Source organism: Geotrypetes seraphini, chromosome 9, assembly GCF_902459505.1.
Source record: "Geotrypetes seraphini chromosome 9, aGeoSer1.1, whole genome shotgun sequence".
Taxonomy (NCBI): Eukaryota; Metazoa; Chordata; class Amphibia; order Gymnophiona; family Dermophiidae; genus Geotrypetes; species Geotrypetes seraphini.
This window is the reverse complement of record NC_047092.1, coordinates 38,163,125-38,182,986: the sequence shown is the minus strand read 5'-3', so window position 1 is coordinate 38,182,986 and position 19,862 is coordinate 38,163,125. Positions and strand designations below refer to the sequence as shown.

Sequence of the window (19,862 nt, the reverse complement as noted above, 5' to 3'; positions counted from 1 at the left end):
AGCAATCTCTTAAAGCTGAGACAGTCCAAATATAGGCTAAATTGACCCCGTAATTTATTTTACAGAGAAACACCCATGCACGAAAACATTTTTAGTTGTATGGCCACATACCTTATTTTCATAGCCAATTGAGATATCAATCAAAAATTGCCATCCAATCTCAAAGCTCGGGATGGTCTGTAGACCTCCCAAAGATCCTGAAACCATTTAGGCACATAATGGTACACAGACTGGTGCACCAAAACCTTAAAATGAATATGTTGTTCCATTAGCAGCCAGTGAAGTTGCTTAAGAATAGGAGTTGTGTGTGCTGTCCTTGAAACCCCGCTAATCAGCCTAGCTGCTGAGTTCATCAATATTTACTAGTCTCTAATTTACTTTTTAACGCAAAAGAGACAGAGAAAAATAGTCTCAACTCAGCTAGGAGACTTCCTTATACTATATTTCCCCACATATAGGCCGCCCCCATGTACAGGTCGCAAAAAATGCCTATACGAGTTTAAAAACTGGTAGATTTGCCGCCCCATTGTATTAGTCACGGCTTTTTTAACAGTAACAGGGGTGGCCCATACAGGTTTTAAAAATCATCCCCTCCACCTTGCCTCCCTCGCTGGATGGCCTGAATTGATGCCGCCTCGAATCGCGGCCAGTGGTGCATCCCGACCCCACGCTGCTTCCTGCGTGCCAATGCCATCAGTTCAGTTCTTGCGGGACTCACAAGTCCCACAAGAACCGAAGGCATCGGCACACAGGAAGCAGCGCGGGGTCGGGATGGAGATAGAAAAGATCTCTTCTGCCCTGCACCACTGGCAGCAATTTATTTATTCAATTTATTTATTTATTCAATTTTCTATACTGTTCTCCCAGGAGAGCTCAGAATGGTTTTTACATGAATTTATTCAGGTACTCAGGCAGCAGCAATTCAGGCCATCCAATGAGGGAGGTAAGGTGCGGGGATGATTTTTAAAACTTGTATAGGCCACCCCAGTTTTGCAAGACGCATCCACTGGGCCGGCTTGCAAAACCCATATATAAGCTGCGGCCTATATATGGGGAAATACGGTAAACAAAAATAAAATATGTCCCACACCCAAGATAAAGCAAGTTCTCAAACAAACATAGTACACAGTAAGCACTAGTGGCTCTGGTAAGCAAGATCAGGACTTTTCTTGGATGGTAGAAGAAAGGTACTTTGGGAGTGTTTTGGCACATATTGTAGTTTTATCTCATCAAACATCAGATCATTCTGACCAACTTGAAGACACAAGTTATAAGTGAAACCACTCTACAGTGTTTACAGTCAAATTCTGACAGTGGTTGTGTAGGGTCAGAAGCTTTTTCAAATACCTGGCTTAGATTTTAGGGTTCCACAAGGATCTGTTCTGGTTCCAATCTTACTTCATTTAAAATCAAAATAGGCTTTAAAAAAATTAACTACAGTGATGTGACAAAGTTTTGCCCCCTACCAATTGCCCTTATTTTTGCATATATGTCGTACTGAAAGGTTTCTGATCTTTGAAACAAAGGGGAATCTGAACAAACACATAGTACAATTTTTACATTATTGTATCATTTTTTAAGGAACAAAATTTACCCTACACCCAAATCATGAGCAGAATTAAACGATTTCAACCATACAGCAAAGCTGCAAGAACAAACTGAGTAAGACAGGAAGCTCCCGGGCAGGTAGCCCAAAGGTGAGGGATCATCTTTTAGTTGCCCTGCAGCAGAAGCTATCAGACATACAAGAACCCTCTAGTTCAGTCTCCAGAGGGATTGTACAAGAATAACTGGTTGCACCACCTTTAGCAGAAATAATTGCAACCAAATGCTTCCTATAATATATCAGTCTTTCTCGTTGCTCTTGAGGAATATTAGCCCACTCTTCTTTGTAGAACTGATTTAATTCAGACACAGACACATTCATAAGTTTTCTTGCATGAACTGCTTATTTCAGGTCCTGCCACAGCATCTCTATTGGGTTCACGTCAGGTCTTCGACTAAGCCAATCTAAAACTTTAATTCTTTTCTGCCATTCCAGATTTCTAAGTTTCCAGTTTAAATAGAGATTTAATATCTCAACCCATCATAAGAAATGTCTAGGCAGCTTACAAATTGCATTCACATGTAAATTTTGTGGCTCTCTTTGGCTTTCAGCAACAAATGATCTAATAAGATCTTCTCTCTTTCTGTGTGATCTGGAGAGAGGAATCGTAGCAACCCTTCCTTTAATTATAACATATACAGTGGTGCCTCACACAACGAACTTAATTGGTTCCAGGAGCAAGTTTGTTATGCGAAACGTTCGTTATGTGAAACGCGTTTTCCCATAAGAATACATGTAAAAAAAAATAATTCGTTCTGCAGCATAAAATATGCTAAGATGACATAAAAAAAGATACATTTTTGGTTATTATTTTTATTTAGATACATCTAAAAACATAATTGTTTTTTAAAACAACACACATTTTTTAAATTTAAAGACAGACTAAGTAGAGTCTAATTTTACAGTGAGAGAGGGCAGAGTCTCAGCGGCAAAAACTGGGACTTAACTGTTCATTTTTTTTTTTTCTACCGTGTTTCCCCGATGATAAGGCAGGGCCATCAAATAAGACAGCCCCCCCTTTTTAGAAAAAAATGTAAAATAAGGCACCCCCCCCGCAAATAAGCCACCCACCGATACCTGCGCTTACCCGAATCGGGTGGTACGGTGGGTGACTCCGTGTGGTCCCTGGCACCCCCGACACGATCGGGGCAAGAGGGAGCTCAAGCCCTCTTGCCCCCCCGACTCCCCGACACGATCGGGGCAAGAGGGAGCCCAAGCCCTCTTGCCCCCCGACTCCCCGACACGATCGGGGCAAGAGGGAGCCCAAGCCCTCTTGCCCCCCCCGACTCCCCGACACGATCGGGGCAAGAGGGAGCCCAAGCCCTCTTGCCCCCCCCGACTCCCCGACACGATCGGGGCAAGAGGGAGCCCAAGCCCTCTTGCCCCCCGACTCCCCGACACGATCGGGGCAAGAGGGAGCCCAAGCCCTCTTGCCCCCCCGACTCCCCGACACGATCGGGGCAAGAGGGAGCCCAAGCCCTCTTGCCCCCCCGACTCCCCGACACGATCGGGGCAAGAGGGAGCCCAAGCCCTCTTGCCCCGCCGATTCCCCAACTCCCCGACAATATCGGGCCAGGAGGGAGCCCAAGTCCTCCTGGCCACGGCGACCCCCTAACCCCACCCTGCACTACATTACGGGCAGGAGGGATCCCAGGCCCTCCTGCCCTCGACGCAAACCCCCCCTCCTCCCAACGACCGCCCCCCCAAGAAACTCCGACCGCCCCCCCAGCCGACCCGCGACCCCCCTGGCCGACCCCCACGACACCCCCAACCCCCTTCCCCGTACCTTTCTGTAGTTGGCCGGACAGACGGGAGCCAAACCCGCCTGTCCGGCAGGCAGCCAACGACGGAATGAGGCCGGATTGGCCCATCCGTCCCAAAGCTCCGCCTACTGGTGGGGCCTAAGGCGCCTGGGCCAATCAGAATAGGCCCGGGAGCCTTAGGTCCCTCCTGGGGGCAGGGCCTGAGGCACATGGTCGGGTTGGGCCCATGTGCCTCAGGCCCCGCCCCCAGGAGGGACCTAAGGCTCCCGGGCCTATTCTGATTGGCCCAGGCGCCTTAGGCCCCACCAGTAGGCGGAGCTTTGGGACGGATGGGCCAATCCGGCCTCATTCCGTCGTTGGCTGCCTGCCGGACAGGCGGGTTTGGCTCCCGTCTGTCCGGCCAACTACAGAAAGGTACGGGGAAGGGGGTTGGGGGTGTCGTGGGGGTCGGCCAGGGGGGTCGCGGGTCGGCTGGGGGGCGGGCGGAGGTTCTTGGGGGGGGGCGGTCGTTGGGGGGGGGGGGGTTTGCGTCGAGGGCAGGAGGGCCTGGGATCCCTCCTGCCCGTAATGTAGTGCAGGGTGGGGTTAGGGGGTCGCCGTGGCCAGGAGGACTTGGGCTCCCTCCTGGCCCGATCGTGTCGGGGGGGCAAGAGGGCTTGGGCTCCCTCTTGCCCCGATCGTGTCGGGGAGTCGGGGGGGCAAGAGGGCTTGAGCTCCCTCTTGCCCCGATCGTGTCGGGGAGTCGGGGAGGCAAGAGGGCTTGGGCTCCCTCTTGCCCCGATCGTGTCGGGGAGTCGGGGGGGCAAGAGGGCTTGAGCTCCCTCTTGCCCCGATCGTGTCGGGGAGTCGGGGGGGGCAAGAGGGCTTGGGCTCCCTCTTGCCCCGATCGTGTCGGGGAGTCGGGGGGGCAAGAGGGCTTGAGCTCCCTCTTGCCCCGATCGTGTCGGGGAGTCGGGGGGGCAAGAGGGCTTGGGCTCCTTCTTGCCCCGATCGTGTCGGGGAGTCGGGGGGGCAAGAGGGCTTGGGCTCCCTCTTGCCCCGATCATGTCGGGGAGTCGGGGGGGGGGCAAGAGGGAGCCAGGCGGAGAGAGGGCAGTTAAGCGCAGTGCCTGCGCGGAAGGATGCAGCTCGGGCGACTTCGTTGTGTGAAACGAAGTTCGTTGTACGAATCAAGACATAAAGTTCGTTGTGCGCAGCGTTCGCTGTGCGAGGCGTCCGTTATGCGAGGCACCACTGTACTTGAATCAGGTTTCAACCCCACTTATTGTCAGCTCAGTGTGTGATATGAATATGATGTTACTGCCTTTTTTCAGCTTTTATTCTGAGCAGTTGTAAATTGCTGTTAATCTGAAAAGTCAGTGATAAGAAGAGTACAGATAATACTAATGTATAAGTCCTTTATTGGGTTGTTAGCAGTCCAAGAGAGAAAAATACAGAACATAAGAATCCGTACGTAACTGCCATTCTCTCTCTGATTACACAAAGAGTGAGCCCATTTTATAGCATTTTAGATAACAAGGTTTCTATGGGCTTCTGTTAATTAGCAGCAAAAAGTTTATTGTATCTTTCCTTCAACTCTGAGCAGAGAGACAAGCACATTCCATCTATCACATACCTCCTTCCTCCCTATGTACATATTCTGTCATTGGCTAGGTACATAGGCTACTTTAACTAATATGCTTAAAACACAGAAAAATTAATGTCTTTGTACATTTCTTTGATATAAAATCCTTGAGTCATCTATGAATTCTGAAACTCATAGTCATATCCTATGTTCCCTCTAAGTGGAGCACGTGAACATTTGCCCATACATTTTACATGGTCGCTCAAAAAATACTGACCCGGCCCGACTTTCAAACAAAATTAAACTACAAAAAATTAATTAAACTAAACTAAATCAATTGCCATATGTGTGATGGTTTTTTGTGCTATACACAGAAATGCATTGTTAATACTGGGATCAAAAATTGATGGTTTTCAGAACTCGCACAGAAAGAATTGCACAAACCCGGCTGCTCCTTAGGAGGGAGCACTGGTTGCATCATCATGAAGTTATTAGCAAATGACAGTAGTATCATATCAATAAATATTACTGAGTTGTCTGACCGAAACTTCTCCCCCCCCCGTCTCCCCCCTCTTCTTCCTCCTTGTAGTTCGTAAATCCATGATCAATTTGGAATGTAACCACTTGTAACCACTTTCTCCTTACTATTCGCAACTCTATGATCAATTTGGTATGTACCCATTTGTAACTTCTTTCTCCTTGCTGTTCGAAACTCTATGATCAATTTGGCATGTAACCTCTTGTAATTTGTTCTAACCAATGTGAACCGCCTAGGTATGGGTATGGCGGTATACAAAAATAAAGTTATTATTATTATTATTTAGTGTTCAACTAAAAAGAATCTATACAGGGGCCTATTTATCAAAGTGTGCTATGTTTTCTGCATCTAATGCACATTAGCTTTTGCAGTTAAGTGCATTACATGCAAAAACTTTGGCAATATATTTCATGTTAATAGCATGGAAGAGATGCAGCTAACTGTATCACGTTATCTGGCATGTTAACAATTTACACAAAGTAACAACTTCTCTGTTAAGTGAGAATTACACCTACTAATTCTACACCCGCGTCAATTCTACAAACCTAAATGGCAATTCTGAGTTAGCAATAATATAAAAATTATCACTTACTAACAGTTAATGTACATTCCAATGTAAAACAGTTAACAAAGCTTTGTAAATCAGTCATTTATCAGTGTCTCACAAAAGTCTTGAAACTCTCATACATTTTTCATATTCTGCTGTCTAAAAACACAATTAAGAATGCATCAAAGTTCAAGCTTATTTTACTTTAACTACACAAGACACTCTACAGTTTGATCATCAAGGAACAATGATAGAAATAGTCAAACAGAAATAAGAATAAGAAACCAAAAATGCTCGAATACATAAAGTCTTCACACCTCTTGACGCAATACTTGGTGGAGACCCTTTTTGCATTAGCAGCTATAAGTTATTTTGAATACTATAAATACTTGAGTATAAACAAGAATATTTTTTCCAAAAAACTGCCTCAAAATTCACGTTGTCAGCTTATAGTCGAGCCCCCTCTCACCACCATTTCTCTCTTTTCCCCTTCGCTCCAGCGAGGTATTCTTTCCTTATCTACCTCTCTCAGGCTAGCACCGGTGTAAGTTGCATAACACTAGAAGCATCCTAGGGCTAGATTCACTAAAGCTTCCAATCCTGTCCAGACGACCGTAAAACGAGTTTTACTGGTTTTGTGATCATTCCCCGACCCGATTCACTAAACTGCTGCCCGATCAAATCTCCTACCCGATCTGATCCACACATGCAAATGAGGGGAAATGGCATGCATAAGTAGGAAGCCATCGATTCACTAATCAGAAGAATAAACACCGATTGGGTTTGCCGATCCGAAATGAAGCGACTGCTGAGATACTTTCTGCCACCCTGAAATCCCAGTATCGAGGCTACAACCCCATATAAAACCACCATCAAAATAAAAAATAAAACTGTAAAATATCTATACATATGCATACAAATTTCTTTTTTATATATTCTGCGCAAAAAGCGCAGTATGAGCCCGTGGTTTTAACCCGTGGGTTTAAAGCGTGTTCTGTTCCATAATCTGGCTGCACAAAAACTGAAATCATGCCTTTTAAAATGTCCACTCGTAGGGCCAGCAAGTAAACTGCAGCCACTTCTCCCCATTTATTTTGAGCTCGCTTGTGCAAAGAGCAAGCACATGCACAAATTGCATCTACAACCAACAAGGATAATCTGCGCATGTGTCTTGATCACTGTAGGGCGTGCGTCCGATCAGATCATTTGCACTCAGAATCTGTTGTGAATTGGTTGCTCAGTAAAACTCAGCCAAGAATCGCCCAACGATCAATTAACCGCTGACAGCAGCAGACACCTTTTATTCGAGCCGCAGTTAGAAGTACATGTTTGTTCCTCAAGAAGCAGACTACAGAGGCAGGCTCTCACGGGCCAATCGTGTCGAGTCCATTACAATAGAAACGACTGAACACCAATTGGTCACCTTTGTTGTTGTGTTTAGTGAATCTAGGCCATAGTCAGCTAGTGCAGGGCCTTGAGTATCTGCACATGAAGAAAGCTTGCAGGCTTCTGTCTCCAAGTTTTAGTGGGCAGAAGCCCAAGGCTCTGCACTAGCCAACTATGATGCATCTGGTGTTATGCAGCTTAAACCAGCACCAATTTGGGAGAGGCAGGTAAGAAAGGAATACCTCCTAGGAAGGTCGGGGAGGAGAGAAATATTGGACACTATAGGGGGGGAGAACTATTGGGTCTATGGTGTGAAAAGGAGAGGAATGTTAGAGACAACAGGGTGGGAGTCCTATTGTTTTCACAGTCTTGAGGTCCATTTGATACCTTGTGAGCACCCAATTTTCTACCCTTACTTTTTAAAGTGAAAACGGTTACTCTCAGTTTATATTTGGATGGGTTACAACTACCAACTTTGCAAAATGAGATGATACTTTTCCCTTCTTAAAAAAATAGTACAACCTCTTTCAAGTTAACCAGAAATCATCTGGGGGACTGTGTCATTTAAGTGTTGCACAACTTTCACTGTGTGGAATATGTATAAATATGAGCTTGTGTGAATGGTAACACAGTGGGGTGTATGTCTTGTGACTGAGAGAGGGAGTTTGTTTCTGAATCTCATGTGTTGTGGAATCCCACAATTATTATTCGTACCAACAAAAATCACCTCTAAGCGGACAAGAGAGCACCATGCCGATTCTACACTGGATTCTTCTGAAGTGGCTAGAAAGCACTAAGATGTAAATTAAGTCTCATTATCAAGAAAGGGAAAGGAATCGGGACCTGTATACCACCTTTTGTAGCTATACAATCACACTCAAAGTAGTTTACATAAATATAGTTACTTATTTTGTACCTGGAGCAATGGAGGATTAAGTGACTTGCCCAGAGTCACAAGGAGCAGCCCTAGGATTTGATCCCACAACTTATGGGTGCAGAGACAGCAGCTCTACCATTAGGCTACTCTAAAATAAATACAGCATGTCCAGGTTGGGGTATCCTCCCCCCTCACAAAAAAAAAAATACAATGAAATATTTGAGCCTTCTCACAGAAAATTCAGTGCTTTCATCATGTGCAGAGCTCAGAGTGTGTATGTGTATATATTTATTTTTTTGTTGTTGTTGTTGGGGTTTTTTTTAGGATCCACTGAATAAACTATGTAAATAGAGCACACATGGGAAAATTATGTACCTACCTTGTTAATCTTTTTCTAGGAGATAGGAACATCAGTCTTAAACCAGTGGGTTTAGGCACTTTTATCCATGGGGTGTGCAGAAAACCTCATTTGCATTATTCCGATCCACCTCCCTTCTCCCTGGGCTGTCCTATACTCCTTAATTCATATCAAAGCAGGTGGTTAGCCCTGGAGAATAAATATAAGAGGGAAGGGGATGGGGATTCTCCCCGAGAAACAAGTCTGTTTTGCTCATAACACAACATATAACATTAACAATGATGAACTCTTTATAACCCAAAATGAGGTGGAACACAAGCCACCTACTTGAGGGCAGCTTGCACTAACAGGAATGATGTTCTATAGCAGTGTTCTTCAACCTTTTTACACCTATGGACCGGCAGAAATAAAATAATTATTTTGGGGGCCGGCATCGATCCGTGGACTGGAGGTTGAAGAACACTGGGCTAAGTTGTGGGCCAGACCCCGTCCATCTCTACCCAATCTCCACCCCTGCCCCCATAATAGTACTAATTGTTACACTATTTTTTCCATTCATTTTTCACAGATACACAATATAATCTTATTAACAACACAACGTCAGAGAGAAGGCTTCCGGTTCAGGCGTAGGAGCCACTGCCCGTGGCTTTGTGCACTGAATCAGTGAGAAAGAGGCAGCTGGCTCAAAAATAATGCCGCATCGATCGCACTGTGGACCAGCGGTTGAAGAACACTATTTTGGGCCTGATGCATGTGCTGGCCCTGTGGACCGGCAGGAAATTTCGGTGGACCGGCACTGGTCCACGGACCGGTGGTTGAAGAACACTGTTCTATTGGATACCCCTGATTTTTTGAGATAGGTAAGCCTCTCTTATCTCAGCTGTTGCTAGAGGCCAAGGGAAGAAGCAAACTGTCTGGAGCTACAGATAAGTCCAAGACAGAATGGCAAGCCAAGAATAAACTGACAGAGCAGGCTTGAAGTCTGATGTTCCTTTTTCCTAGAAAGACGACTAACACGGTAGGTACATAATCTTCCCTTCTAATTCAATAGGAATGTCAGTCTTGAACCAGTGGAATGTATCAAAGCAGTCCCTGGAATCTAGAATGGGACAGATGAGCCTGCTGACAACACTGAAGCTCCGAAAGTGGTATCCAATTTTGCTGCTAAATTCACCCTGTAAAATTTTGTAAAGGTATGGAGAGGGGACCAAGTAGTCACTAAACAAATCTTTTCCGTGGATGCTGCTTTTGACTCTGCCCAGGAGGAAGCTATGTTCCTAGTAAAGTGCGCCTCCAGGGAAGTCAGAGGTATGCTACCACTCCCAATATAAGCCGATGAAATTGCCTTTCTAATCTATCTGGAAATGGTCACTTTTGAAGCCAGTTGTCCCCAACAGCTTGTGCCCCCTAACAAAAGAGTTGATCCGACAGCTAAAACTCATGTGTCATTTCTAGGTGATGCAACAATACTCTGCGCACATCTAGCAACTTCATGATCTTGTCAGGCTTCTTGGATCCCAAAGGTGTACATGCCGGCAACAGGACTTCCCAGATGACATGGAAGCTGGACACTACCTTCATCAAGAAGGATGAGACTGTACACAGTATGATTCCCATCTTCTATATTCTGAGGAAAGGTTCCTTGCAGGATAGAGCCTGCAGTTCCGATACTTGTCGTTCAGATGTGATAGCCACTAAAAATGCTGCTTTCACAGTGACATCCATTCTTGATGCCTCTTCCAAACGCTCACATGGAGCTCTGGCTAGAGCTCACACGACAAGATTCAGATTCCACATTGAAAAAGGGTGCCATATTGGCAGATGCAGAAGTAATGCTCCCTTCAAAAATCTGGATACATCTGGATAAGAGACCAATGTTCCTTTGCTGGTCCGAGATCTGAAGCATAAGAGAGCTGCAATTTGTACTTTGAGGAAGCCCCCTGCTAGACTTTTTTCAAGCCCTTCTTGAAGAAATGCTAGCACCACTACAATTGGGGCTATAGCCGGATCCTTGTTCTGTTGCACCCACCAGCTCTGGAAACTCTTCCAGGCCTTCAGGTAGGCTAACAGCATTATGTGCTTCTTGGTAGAGAATGACACGGGGAAAAAATGTGTCCCCGTCACCGCCCCGTCCCCGCAACCACCGTCCCTGTCACCACCCCATCCCCATGACCATTGTCCCCACCCCATCTCCATCTCCACAACCACTGTCCCACCCCATCCCTGTGACTACTGTCCACGCAGCATCCATACAAGCCTCAGTTCTGTAATATTTAGACTCAGGATCTCTGTGATAGAACCGTCTCATTTCCAGTCAACAAACGGTGAGAAAAATTCACTTGGTCTTCACAGAACATCTCCAAGTTCTCCTGACAGCACTGGAGCCTCGTGGCCTTTTGACATGGCATCAGCATGCTTGGAACCCATCTTGGACATGCCCAACATTTCATGAATTATTTTCCAAACTGTACCTGCTGAGATGCTCATTTCTTCAGCTATTCAGGAAACCTTAATTTGTCTGTCTGACAAAATTAAACCCTCAATTTTTTTGCACATTTCTGTGAATGTTGCTTCCAGAGATCGTCCACTGTGAGGACGTCAATGGACTCTACCCCTCTTAAACTACTTGCTCCAAAATTTTATTTTGTAGGATGATGGGGCAGACTTACCATAAACTGCAGTTATACATTCATGGATCTCTTTTGGCTTTTCTCCCTTCTTTTGTGAGAAATTTTATCACTGAACGGTGCTCCAAATCAAGCAGTTTCTTACTTGATTTGCACACGAACTCTCCTGACATCCTGTCTTGCACTGAGGCACAACTGTGCATGAGTAACTTTGAGACATGTCACAACATGCACATGCTTGTTTCAACACGCTTGCTACTTTCTTTCATATTCAGGTAGATAAATTATTGTATGCCCCTGATAAGCTGCCACTATGACCATCACCTCGGTGAAGCGTCATGGTGCCGTAATCAGCCCAAAGAGCAGAGCAGAGAACTGTAAGTGTTGTTCTATAACATGGAATCTCAAAAATTTCCTGTGGTCTGGAAAGATAGGAATATGTAGATAGGCCTCTATTAGATCTAGAGAGGCCAAAAACTTCCCTGGCGCCACAAAGGCAATAACCAACCTGACTGTTTCCATGTGGAAGTGCTGGACCATTAGGGCGGTGTTTACCGACTTCAGGTCTAGAATCAGTCTCCAGTTTTCCAAGTCTCTTTTGGGCACAGGTGGAAAGAAGAGGAAACAAGAGCCGGCATGGTTAATAGGTGAAGTGAAAAAGGCTATTAGAGCCAAAAAAAAAACATCCTTTAAAGAATGGTAAAAGGATCCAAATGAAGAAAATAAGAAGAAACACAAGCACTGGCAAGTTAGATACAAAGCATTAATAAAGACAGCTAAGAAAGAATATGAAGAGAAACTTGCAAAAGAGGAAAAACTCATAACAATTTTTTTAGGTACATCAGAAGCAGAAAACCTGTGAGGGAATCTATGGGACCGTTGGATAATCAAGGAGGAAAAGGGGCACTCAGGGAGGATAAGGCCAAAGCGGAGAGACTGAATGAATTATTTTACTTCGGTCTTTACAGAAGATGTAAAAGATCTACCTGAACTGAAAATGGCTTTCAAGGGTAATGATGCAGAGGAATTGAAAGAAATCTCATTGAATCTGGAAGATGTACTAAGCCAAATCGACAAGTTAAAAAGTGATAAATCGCCTGAACCGGATGGTATACATTCCAGAGTACTAAAAGAACTCAAACATGAAATTGCTGGCTTGCTGTTAGTGATCTGTAACCTGTCGCTAAAATCGTCTGTAGTACCTGAAGATTGGAGGGTGGCCAACGTTACGCCGATTTTTAAAAAGGGCTCCAGGGGAGATCCAGGAAATTACAGACCGGTAAGCCTCACTTCAGTGCCGGGCAAAATGGTAGAAACAATTATAAAAAATAAAATTGTGGAACACGTAGACAAATATGATTTAATGAGACAGAGTCAGCATGGGTTCAGCCGAGAGAGATCTTGCCTCACCAATTTGTTTGACTTCTTTGAAGATGTGAATAAACATGTGGATAAAGGTGAACTGGTTGATATAGTGTATCTAGATTTTCAAAAAGCTTTTCATAAAGTTCCTCATGAGAGGCTCCTGAGAAAATTAAAGGGACATTGGATAGGTGGCAAAGTTCAGTTATGGATTAGGAATTGATTATTGGATAGAAAACAGAGGGTAGGGTGAAAAGGGCATTTTTCTCAATGTAGGAGAGCAAACAGTGGAGTGCCACAGGGGTCCGTACTAGGACCGGTTCTATTTAATTTACAGTGGAACCTTGATTTACGAGCATAATTCGTTCCAGCAGCATGCTCATAAACCAAATTGCTCGTATATCAAAGCGAATTTCCCCATAGGAAGTAAGGGAGACTCGCTTGATTTGTTCCCCCCTGAGGCCACAGGTGCTGCTCCACCTTACCCCCCACCCCCGAGGCCACCGGCGCTGCTCCATACCCTCCTGAGAACCGGCATCACAGCCCCCGCTAGCGAATGCCCCCCCGAGAACGAGCATTGTCCCCCCAAGAACCAGCATCATCCCTCCCCCCGGCAATCCTGCATCCCCCACTCACTCACCCACCCACCCAAACACAATCCCTTACCCCAATCTGGCACGGGCACCAGCACCAACACACAGGACATTCTGGAGCCCAAAGATCTTCCCTCTTGCTTGGGCTGGGCCTTGAGCATCTGCGCATGCTCGATGCCTTCTGGTTCTTGCTCTAAATGCATGCTCAAGGTTCTCGTTCTGTGCATGCTCAAGGCCCATCCCAAGCAAGAGGGAGGATCTTCGGGCACCGGCACCGGCATGTCCTGTGCATTGGTGCTGGTGCCGGTGCCAGATCGGGGTAAGGGATTGTGTTTGGGTCGGTGGGTGAGTGAGTGGAGGATGCCGGATCGCGGGGGAGGCTCGCAAATCAAGTTAACGCTCGGTTTGCGAGGCACAATTTGCAGGAATGTTTTGCTCGTCTTGCAAAACACTCGCAAACCGCATTACTTGCAAACCGAGGTTTGATTGTATTTATATATGATCTGGAAATTGGAACGACAAGTGAGGTGATTAAATTTGCAGATGACACTAAACTGTTAAAACGCATGCAAGTTGTTAAAACGCATGCGGATTGTGAAAAATTGCAGGCGGACTTTGTGAAACTGGAAGACTGGGCATCCAAGTGGCAGATGAAATTTAATGTGGACAAATGCAGAGTGATGCACTTTGGGAAGAAAAACTTGAATCACAGTTACCAGATGCTAGGGTCCACCTTAGGGGTTAGCGCCCAAGAAAAGGATCTGGATATCATCGTAGACAATACAATGAAATCTTTTGCCCAATGTACAGCAGCGGCCAAAAAAACAAACAGGATGCTAGGAATTATTAAAAAAGGGATGGTTAACAAGACTAAGAATATTATAATGCCCCTGTATCACTCCATGGAGCGACCTCATCTGGAGTACTGCATTCAATTCTGGTCTCTTTATCTCAAGAAGATAAAGAGGATGGAACTCCTCTCGTATGAGGAAAGACTAAAACGATTATGGCTCTTCAGCTTGTAAAAGATATGGCTGAGAGGAGATATGATTGAAGTCTACAAAATCCTGTGGAGTAGAACAGGTATAAGTGGATCGATTTTTCACTCCTTCAAAAATTACAAAGACTAGGGTACACTCGATGAAGTTACAGGGAAATACTTTTAAAACCAAAAATATTTTCACTCAGAGAATAGTTAAGCTCTGGAACACATTAACAGAGGTTGTGGTAAGAGTGGATAGCATAGCTGTTTTAAAGAAAGGTTTGGATAAGTTCCTGGAGGAAAAGTCAAAAGTCTCTTATTGAGAATGACATGGGGGAAACCACTGCTTGCCCTGGATCGGTAGCATGGAATATTGCTACTCCTTGGGTTTTGGCCAGGTACTAGTGACCAGAATTAGCCACCATGAGAATGGGCTACTGGGCTTGATGGACCATTGGTCTGACCCAGTAAGGCTATTCTTATGTTCTTATATGGAATATCTGCCCAATCCCGATTCTTCGTCCTGTATAGCTTCAATAGCTGCCGGGTCTAATAGCCTCTGCACTGTGGCTTGGACCTTGACTGCTTTCTCCGGTCTTCGCGCAGGGGAATCTACACACAGGTCTGGGAGGAGACAAAAGAACTCAGGCTTGTACCCCCTCCTGAATAATGTCCTGCACCCAGCAATCTGTTTTTGGGGGCTCCTGTGGCACAGGCTCCAGAAGAGTGGGGTCATTTAGTTCCCTCAAATCTCTGCCTCAAGCTTTGGAAGGATCTCTGTGCCGAAGATCCTGCTGTGCACTGACGGAAAGCACCTAAAGTCATGAAAATTACCTCAACCAGACTTCATGGGGGACTTAGGTCTGCTATTTGGAAAAGACTTGGGTTTGTGATCCTGTACACTAGCTTTCAGATCATCCAGCCCCTTACCAAAGAGTAACTGACCTTTGAAAGGGAATTTGCTCAGAGTTGCTTTAGAGGCAGAATCTCCTACCTACTGTCTAATCCACAGCATTCTATGGCAGAGATAGTGTATGCAAAGATTTTACTGAGTACTCTGAACAAATCATACAGTGCATTTGACACGTAATCCACTCCCTCCATAAGGAATTGAGTGTCTGCATTGTTTTCTTCTTCAATGGTCTGACGTGACTTCAAGTGCAATGTAGAATGCCACTGCTGTTGCCTTGGCCTCAAATTGTCTACTATGGACAAAATCTAGCCTGCAATCCTGTGTATCCTTTGACACAACTCCCCCTTCACTGGGGATGGAGGTACACTTGGTAACTTGCACCACTAGGGAATCCATCTTAGGCGAGATGAAAAGCTGTTGAAATTTGGCATCCATGAGATACAGCTTTGTCAAGGCCTTTGCTATTCAGAGGGGACCCTCTGGGCTTCCAGTGGTCCATGAGCATCCTAGTGATGTCTGGGTGGGAGGGAAAGCAAGTAATCTGAGCTTTAGTGCTGCTCATAAGCAAGCACTGAACCATAGAAGACTGGGGCTGCTCTAGTTTTAATTCTAAGAGAGACTCATTGATTACCGCTAAGAGAGCTGAGGACTTAAAAAACCTGCGCACTGTCAGGTTCTCCCCAAGATCCAGGGCCACTATCTGGTTTAACTATGGTATCTCCCAGTGTGAGGCCATATGCCTTGCTAATGAGGACCACAATTAAGAGAGTTAACAGCATAGAAATTGAGTCCTCCTTCTCCAAGTCTTCAGATTTCCCCCTCCCTACACCTCAACCATATCTTTGCTGCGGGGCACATGCTCTGAGCAGGAGAAATCCCTGGTACTATGGCTGCCAAGACCCATGAGGGGTTAACACATCCACTGTAATGCACCTTCAAAAAGATTTAAAAAGGATGGAGTCGATCCAGAGGAAGGCTTGCTAAAATGGTGTGTGGTCTTTGTGATAAGGCGTATGGGGACAGACTTAAAGATCTCAATCTGTATACTTTGGAGGAAAGGCAGGAGAGGGGAGCTATGATAGAGTCGTTTAAATACCTACATAATATAAATGTGCATGAGTTGAGTCTCTTTCATTTGAAAGGAAACTCTGCAATGAGAGGGCATAGGATGAAGTTAAGAGGTGATAGGCTCCGGAGTAATCAGAGGAAATACTTTTTTACGGAAAGGATGGTGGATGTATGGAACAGTCTCCTGGAAGAGGTGGTGGAAACAGAGAATGTATCTGAAATCAAGATAGGCACGTGGGATCTCTCAGACAGAGAAAGAGATAATGGTTATTGTGGATGGGCAGACTAGATGGGCCATTTGGCCTTTATTTGTTGTCACGTTTCTATGTTTCTGAGGAGTACATTAGATAGATTGTGAGTCCTCTGGGACAGATAGAGAAAATGCTTGAGTACCTGATTGTAACCCGCTTAGATAACTTTGATAGGCGGTATATACATACCTAAAAATAAAAGCACAGGGAGAAGGGAGGCAGAGTGGAAAAATGCAAATGAGGCTCTCTACACACACACCCATGGGTAAAGGTGCATAAACCCACTGGTTGAAGACTGATGTTCCTACTGAACTAGAAACATATATTATGGGTAATGAAAACCCAACAGGTTTTATGACAGGTAAAAAAATATATAGTTATGAATTATTAATTATTATTCTTATCTCCCAACTTCACAAACATAGTTGGAAGCAGAGAGAAAACAGATTGCTTTGTTTGTTAATTGAAAAGGCTCTGTTACAGCATAACAAAGATGTTCATCATTTATGATTCAAAATTCAATCAAAACAAGTTAAAAGGAAAAAAAAAAAAAAGAGGCCATTATTCCACTATAATGTTAACTTACAGAAAGAAGCTTCCAAGTAATTGAACGAACTTGTTTTGGAATTCCAGACCAACTTAATTTCCGTAATTCATCTGTTCAAAATATAAATGACAGTAAATATATCTACATAATCAGGCTAAATTAAATACTTCAACAACCTGCATATCTCTGAAATGTAATAAATTAAATGATTTAAAAACTGTAATAAATTAAAGAGGTCCTTTTACAAACTGCATTAGGAACTAACACACACCTAAGCACAGCAAATATGGCCTAATGTGGGCCATGCTAAAGCATTCCATATTAGTACTGCCATCTGCACATGCTAAGCATGCAGTATTTGGGAGGGAAAGGGGTGTGTCAGGGGCGGAGCACGAGCATAAGCATGGAGGCATTATTCAGCTAGCGCACTACAATTAATGCAAATTAACTAAATAATACAAGGGAGCCCTCATCACCTCTGAAATACCAGGTGATAGGTGCTCCTGTTTATATTTTTTAAATGGCCATGTACTAATAGTAACATTAGTGCACAGCCAGAAATTCAACAAAAGCTATTTTACAACCACACTAGAAATGGACTTAGCATATGGGAAAGACTCGTATAATGATGAACTAAGCTTGTTTACTACCACAACTTAGTAAAAGAGTTCATAAATGAATTTTTATAGACTGGCAAAATTATGTCAAAGTTATCTGCAGACTTATTGATGGCACATAACAAAAACAAAAAGTCAAAGGGGTGGAACTATCTCAAGATATTTCTCATCGCAGAAAAGGTCCAATAAACTCCAATCCTTGGTGTCACAAACAGTGCTCTGACAAAATGTTTATCTCCATAAAGAAAGAACAGGCTTATCAATACGTGTGAGCCAATTTTAGCTAAAGAAGAATAAATTGTAAGAGAGACAATGATGCTTTAGTACATATTTTCTTTCCTATGATCTCTTAGGCTTCTAGGTATTCATGAGATCATTACAGAAAGACCAGAACTCCAACAAGAGTACCTAAAAGTGAGCTGACCTCTTCTTTGAGAAGCTCTGCTCTAAGGTTGCTGCTTTAAGAGGAGTTATTTTACTACAAGCTGAGCAATTTTACCACAGGGTTTCATGGGACCCTGTGCTAAAATAGCACAAGCTATAGTAGAATAATTTGTATTAATATAGAACATATTAGCTCCCCCTCCCCCATCCCCCAAGTGTTATTACATAATCCTGTGTTTCCCATACAGGAACGAGGAAAACAGCAAGGCCCATACACACCAAGGGGAAGAGGTGAACAGTGTGACCAAACACCACTCTAAGAAGATCAAGTTTGCACCAAAAGCATATGGGTAGAGTTTAGTCAGTCACCATGGGTACAACAAACCCAAGCTGACAGAAGGGAAAAGCATGACCATGAGACGGTTGATACTTCACTAAGAGAAGGGGAAGAACACAGATATTAGCATTATCATTTATCACTGTTGCTGGACCTTTACTATAGAACTCGGTTCCAGATTCAATCCGTTTGATTTCTGATTTCCTGGCATTTCGAAAAAGTCTGAAAGCCTTCTTCTTTTGACTTGCTTTTTCAAATTAGGATATTTTGTAATTGCTTGGTTTTAATTATTTTAAGGTATAGGTTTCAGGTTGTTTATTGTATGCTGTTATTTTATAATGATCTGCCATGTTCTATTTGTTGATGTATGTCATGTTTTGTTTTAATTATGTACATATTATTGTTATCCGCATAGATGTCTGATATGCGGGCTATAAGTGTAATAAATAAATAAATGATCAGAAGAGGAAGAAAGCAGGATGATTATTATCAGGGGCATTTCCTGAACTGCTTCATATGCTGTAAAGTTGCCCCTAGAAGACTGACTAGGAAAGGATGGGAAGCAATTTGTCTTGGTGATCAATCTTGAATATAATCTAATATTGTTTTAATAAGTTTAGAAATAAGGATACATTATATTGTGGTCAGAAGCTTCTGATTTTTCCTGATGTGGCAAGAGATATTCAGGTGAAGCATAAAAAATTTTGTGAACTGAAATCACAAATATTTGCATTTGTTTTGAAGTTCCCATACAAGTGTATGATTGCTTTTCAAAGCAATACTATAGTTATGGGTTTTTTAGACCCTAGTCAAGTGGAAACCTTTTTGTTGGATAGAGTCAGATGTTGCTAGACTCTAGGTAAAGGTTAGTAACAAGTGTAAATAGTATACAGTATAGTAATAGTTTTAGATTATACTGTACTGATGAATGGATTTTAATTTTGTTGTTATTGTCATCTAATAGATATCATGTGATCCACTGATGTGAGCTTAAGAATGTGTTATTTTCCATAGTTTATAATTTCCTTACTTTCCTGTATTCGTTACAAGTACTCTGTGTTTATTTTGCAACTTATAAAGAATTACAAAAAAAAAAAAAATAGCCTAGTGATATTGTCCAATATTCAGATCTGTACAATATATTTAGATGCTTTCAGTGATGTTTGTCTGAGCAGGCCCATTGTGCAGTTGAAGCTCTAGGTCATCACGTATCAGCAAATGTGATAATTGGAAGACAGTATATGTTATGTGCATCCTCTGCAAAGCTGCAGGGTTCTGAAAAGGACTGCCATGGGACCAAAGGAATGGATGGGTTATAAGACAGAGGAAACCCAGAAATTACCGTATTTTCACGCATATAACGCGCGCGTTATACGCGTTTTTACCTACCGCGCATACCCCTCGCGCGTTATATGCGTGAGCGCGGTATACAAAAGTTTTAAAACATAGTTCCCACCCCCGCCCGACGCCCGATTCACCCCCCCAGCAGGACCGCTCGCACCCCCATCCCGAACGACCGCTCGCACGCGCTCCCACCCGCAC

The 19,862-nt window shown here is 43.9% G+C and overlaps 1 protein-coding gene across 4 annotated transcripts in view; it reads right to left on the bottom strand.

The window, feature by feature from the left end:
- The window catches only part of TBC1D22A (TBC1 domain family member 22A), a 273,038-nt gene that overhangs the window by 191,152 nt on the left and 62,024 nt on the right, over window positions 1–19,862 (bottom strand). For all 4 annotated transcript variants that reach the window (XM_033958715.1, XM_033958717.1, XM_033958716.1 and 1 more), the window contains one exon: window positions 17,022–17,092. In XM_033958715.1, the coding sequence (XP_033814606.1) occupies window positions 17,022–17,092 (71 nt within the window). The remainder of the gene's footprint in view (window positions 1–17,021; window positions 17,093–19,862) is intronic.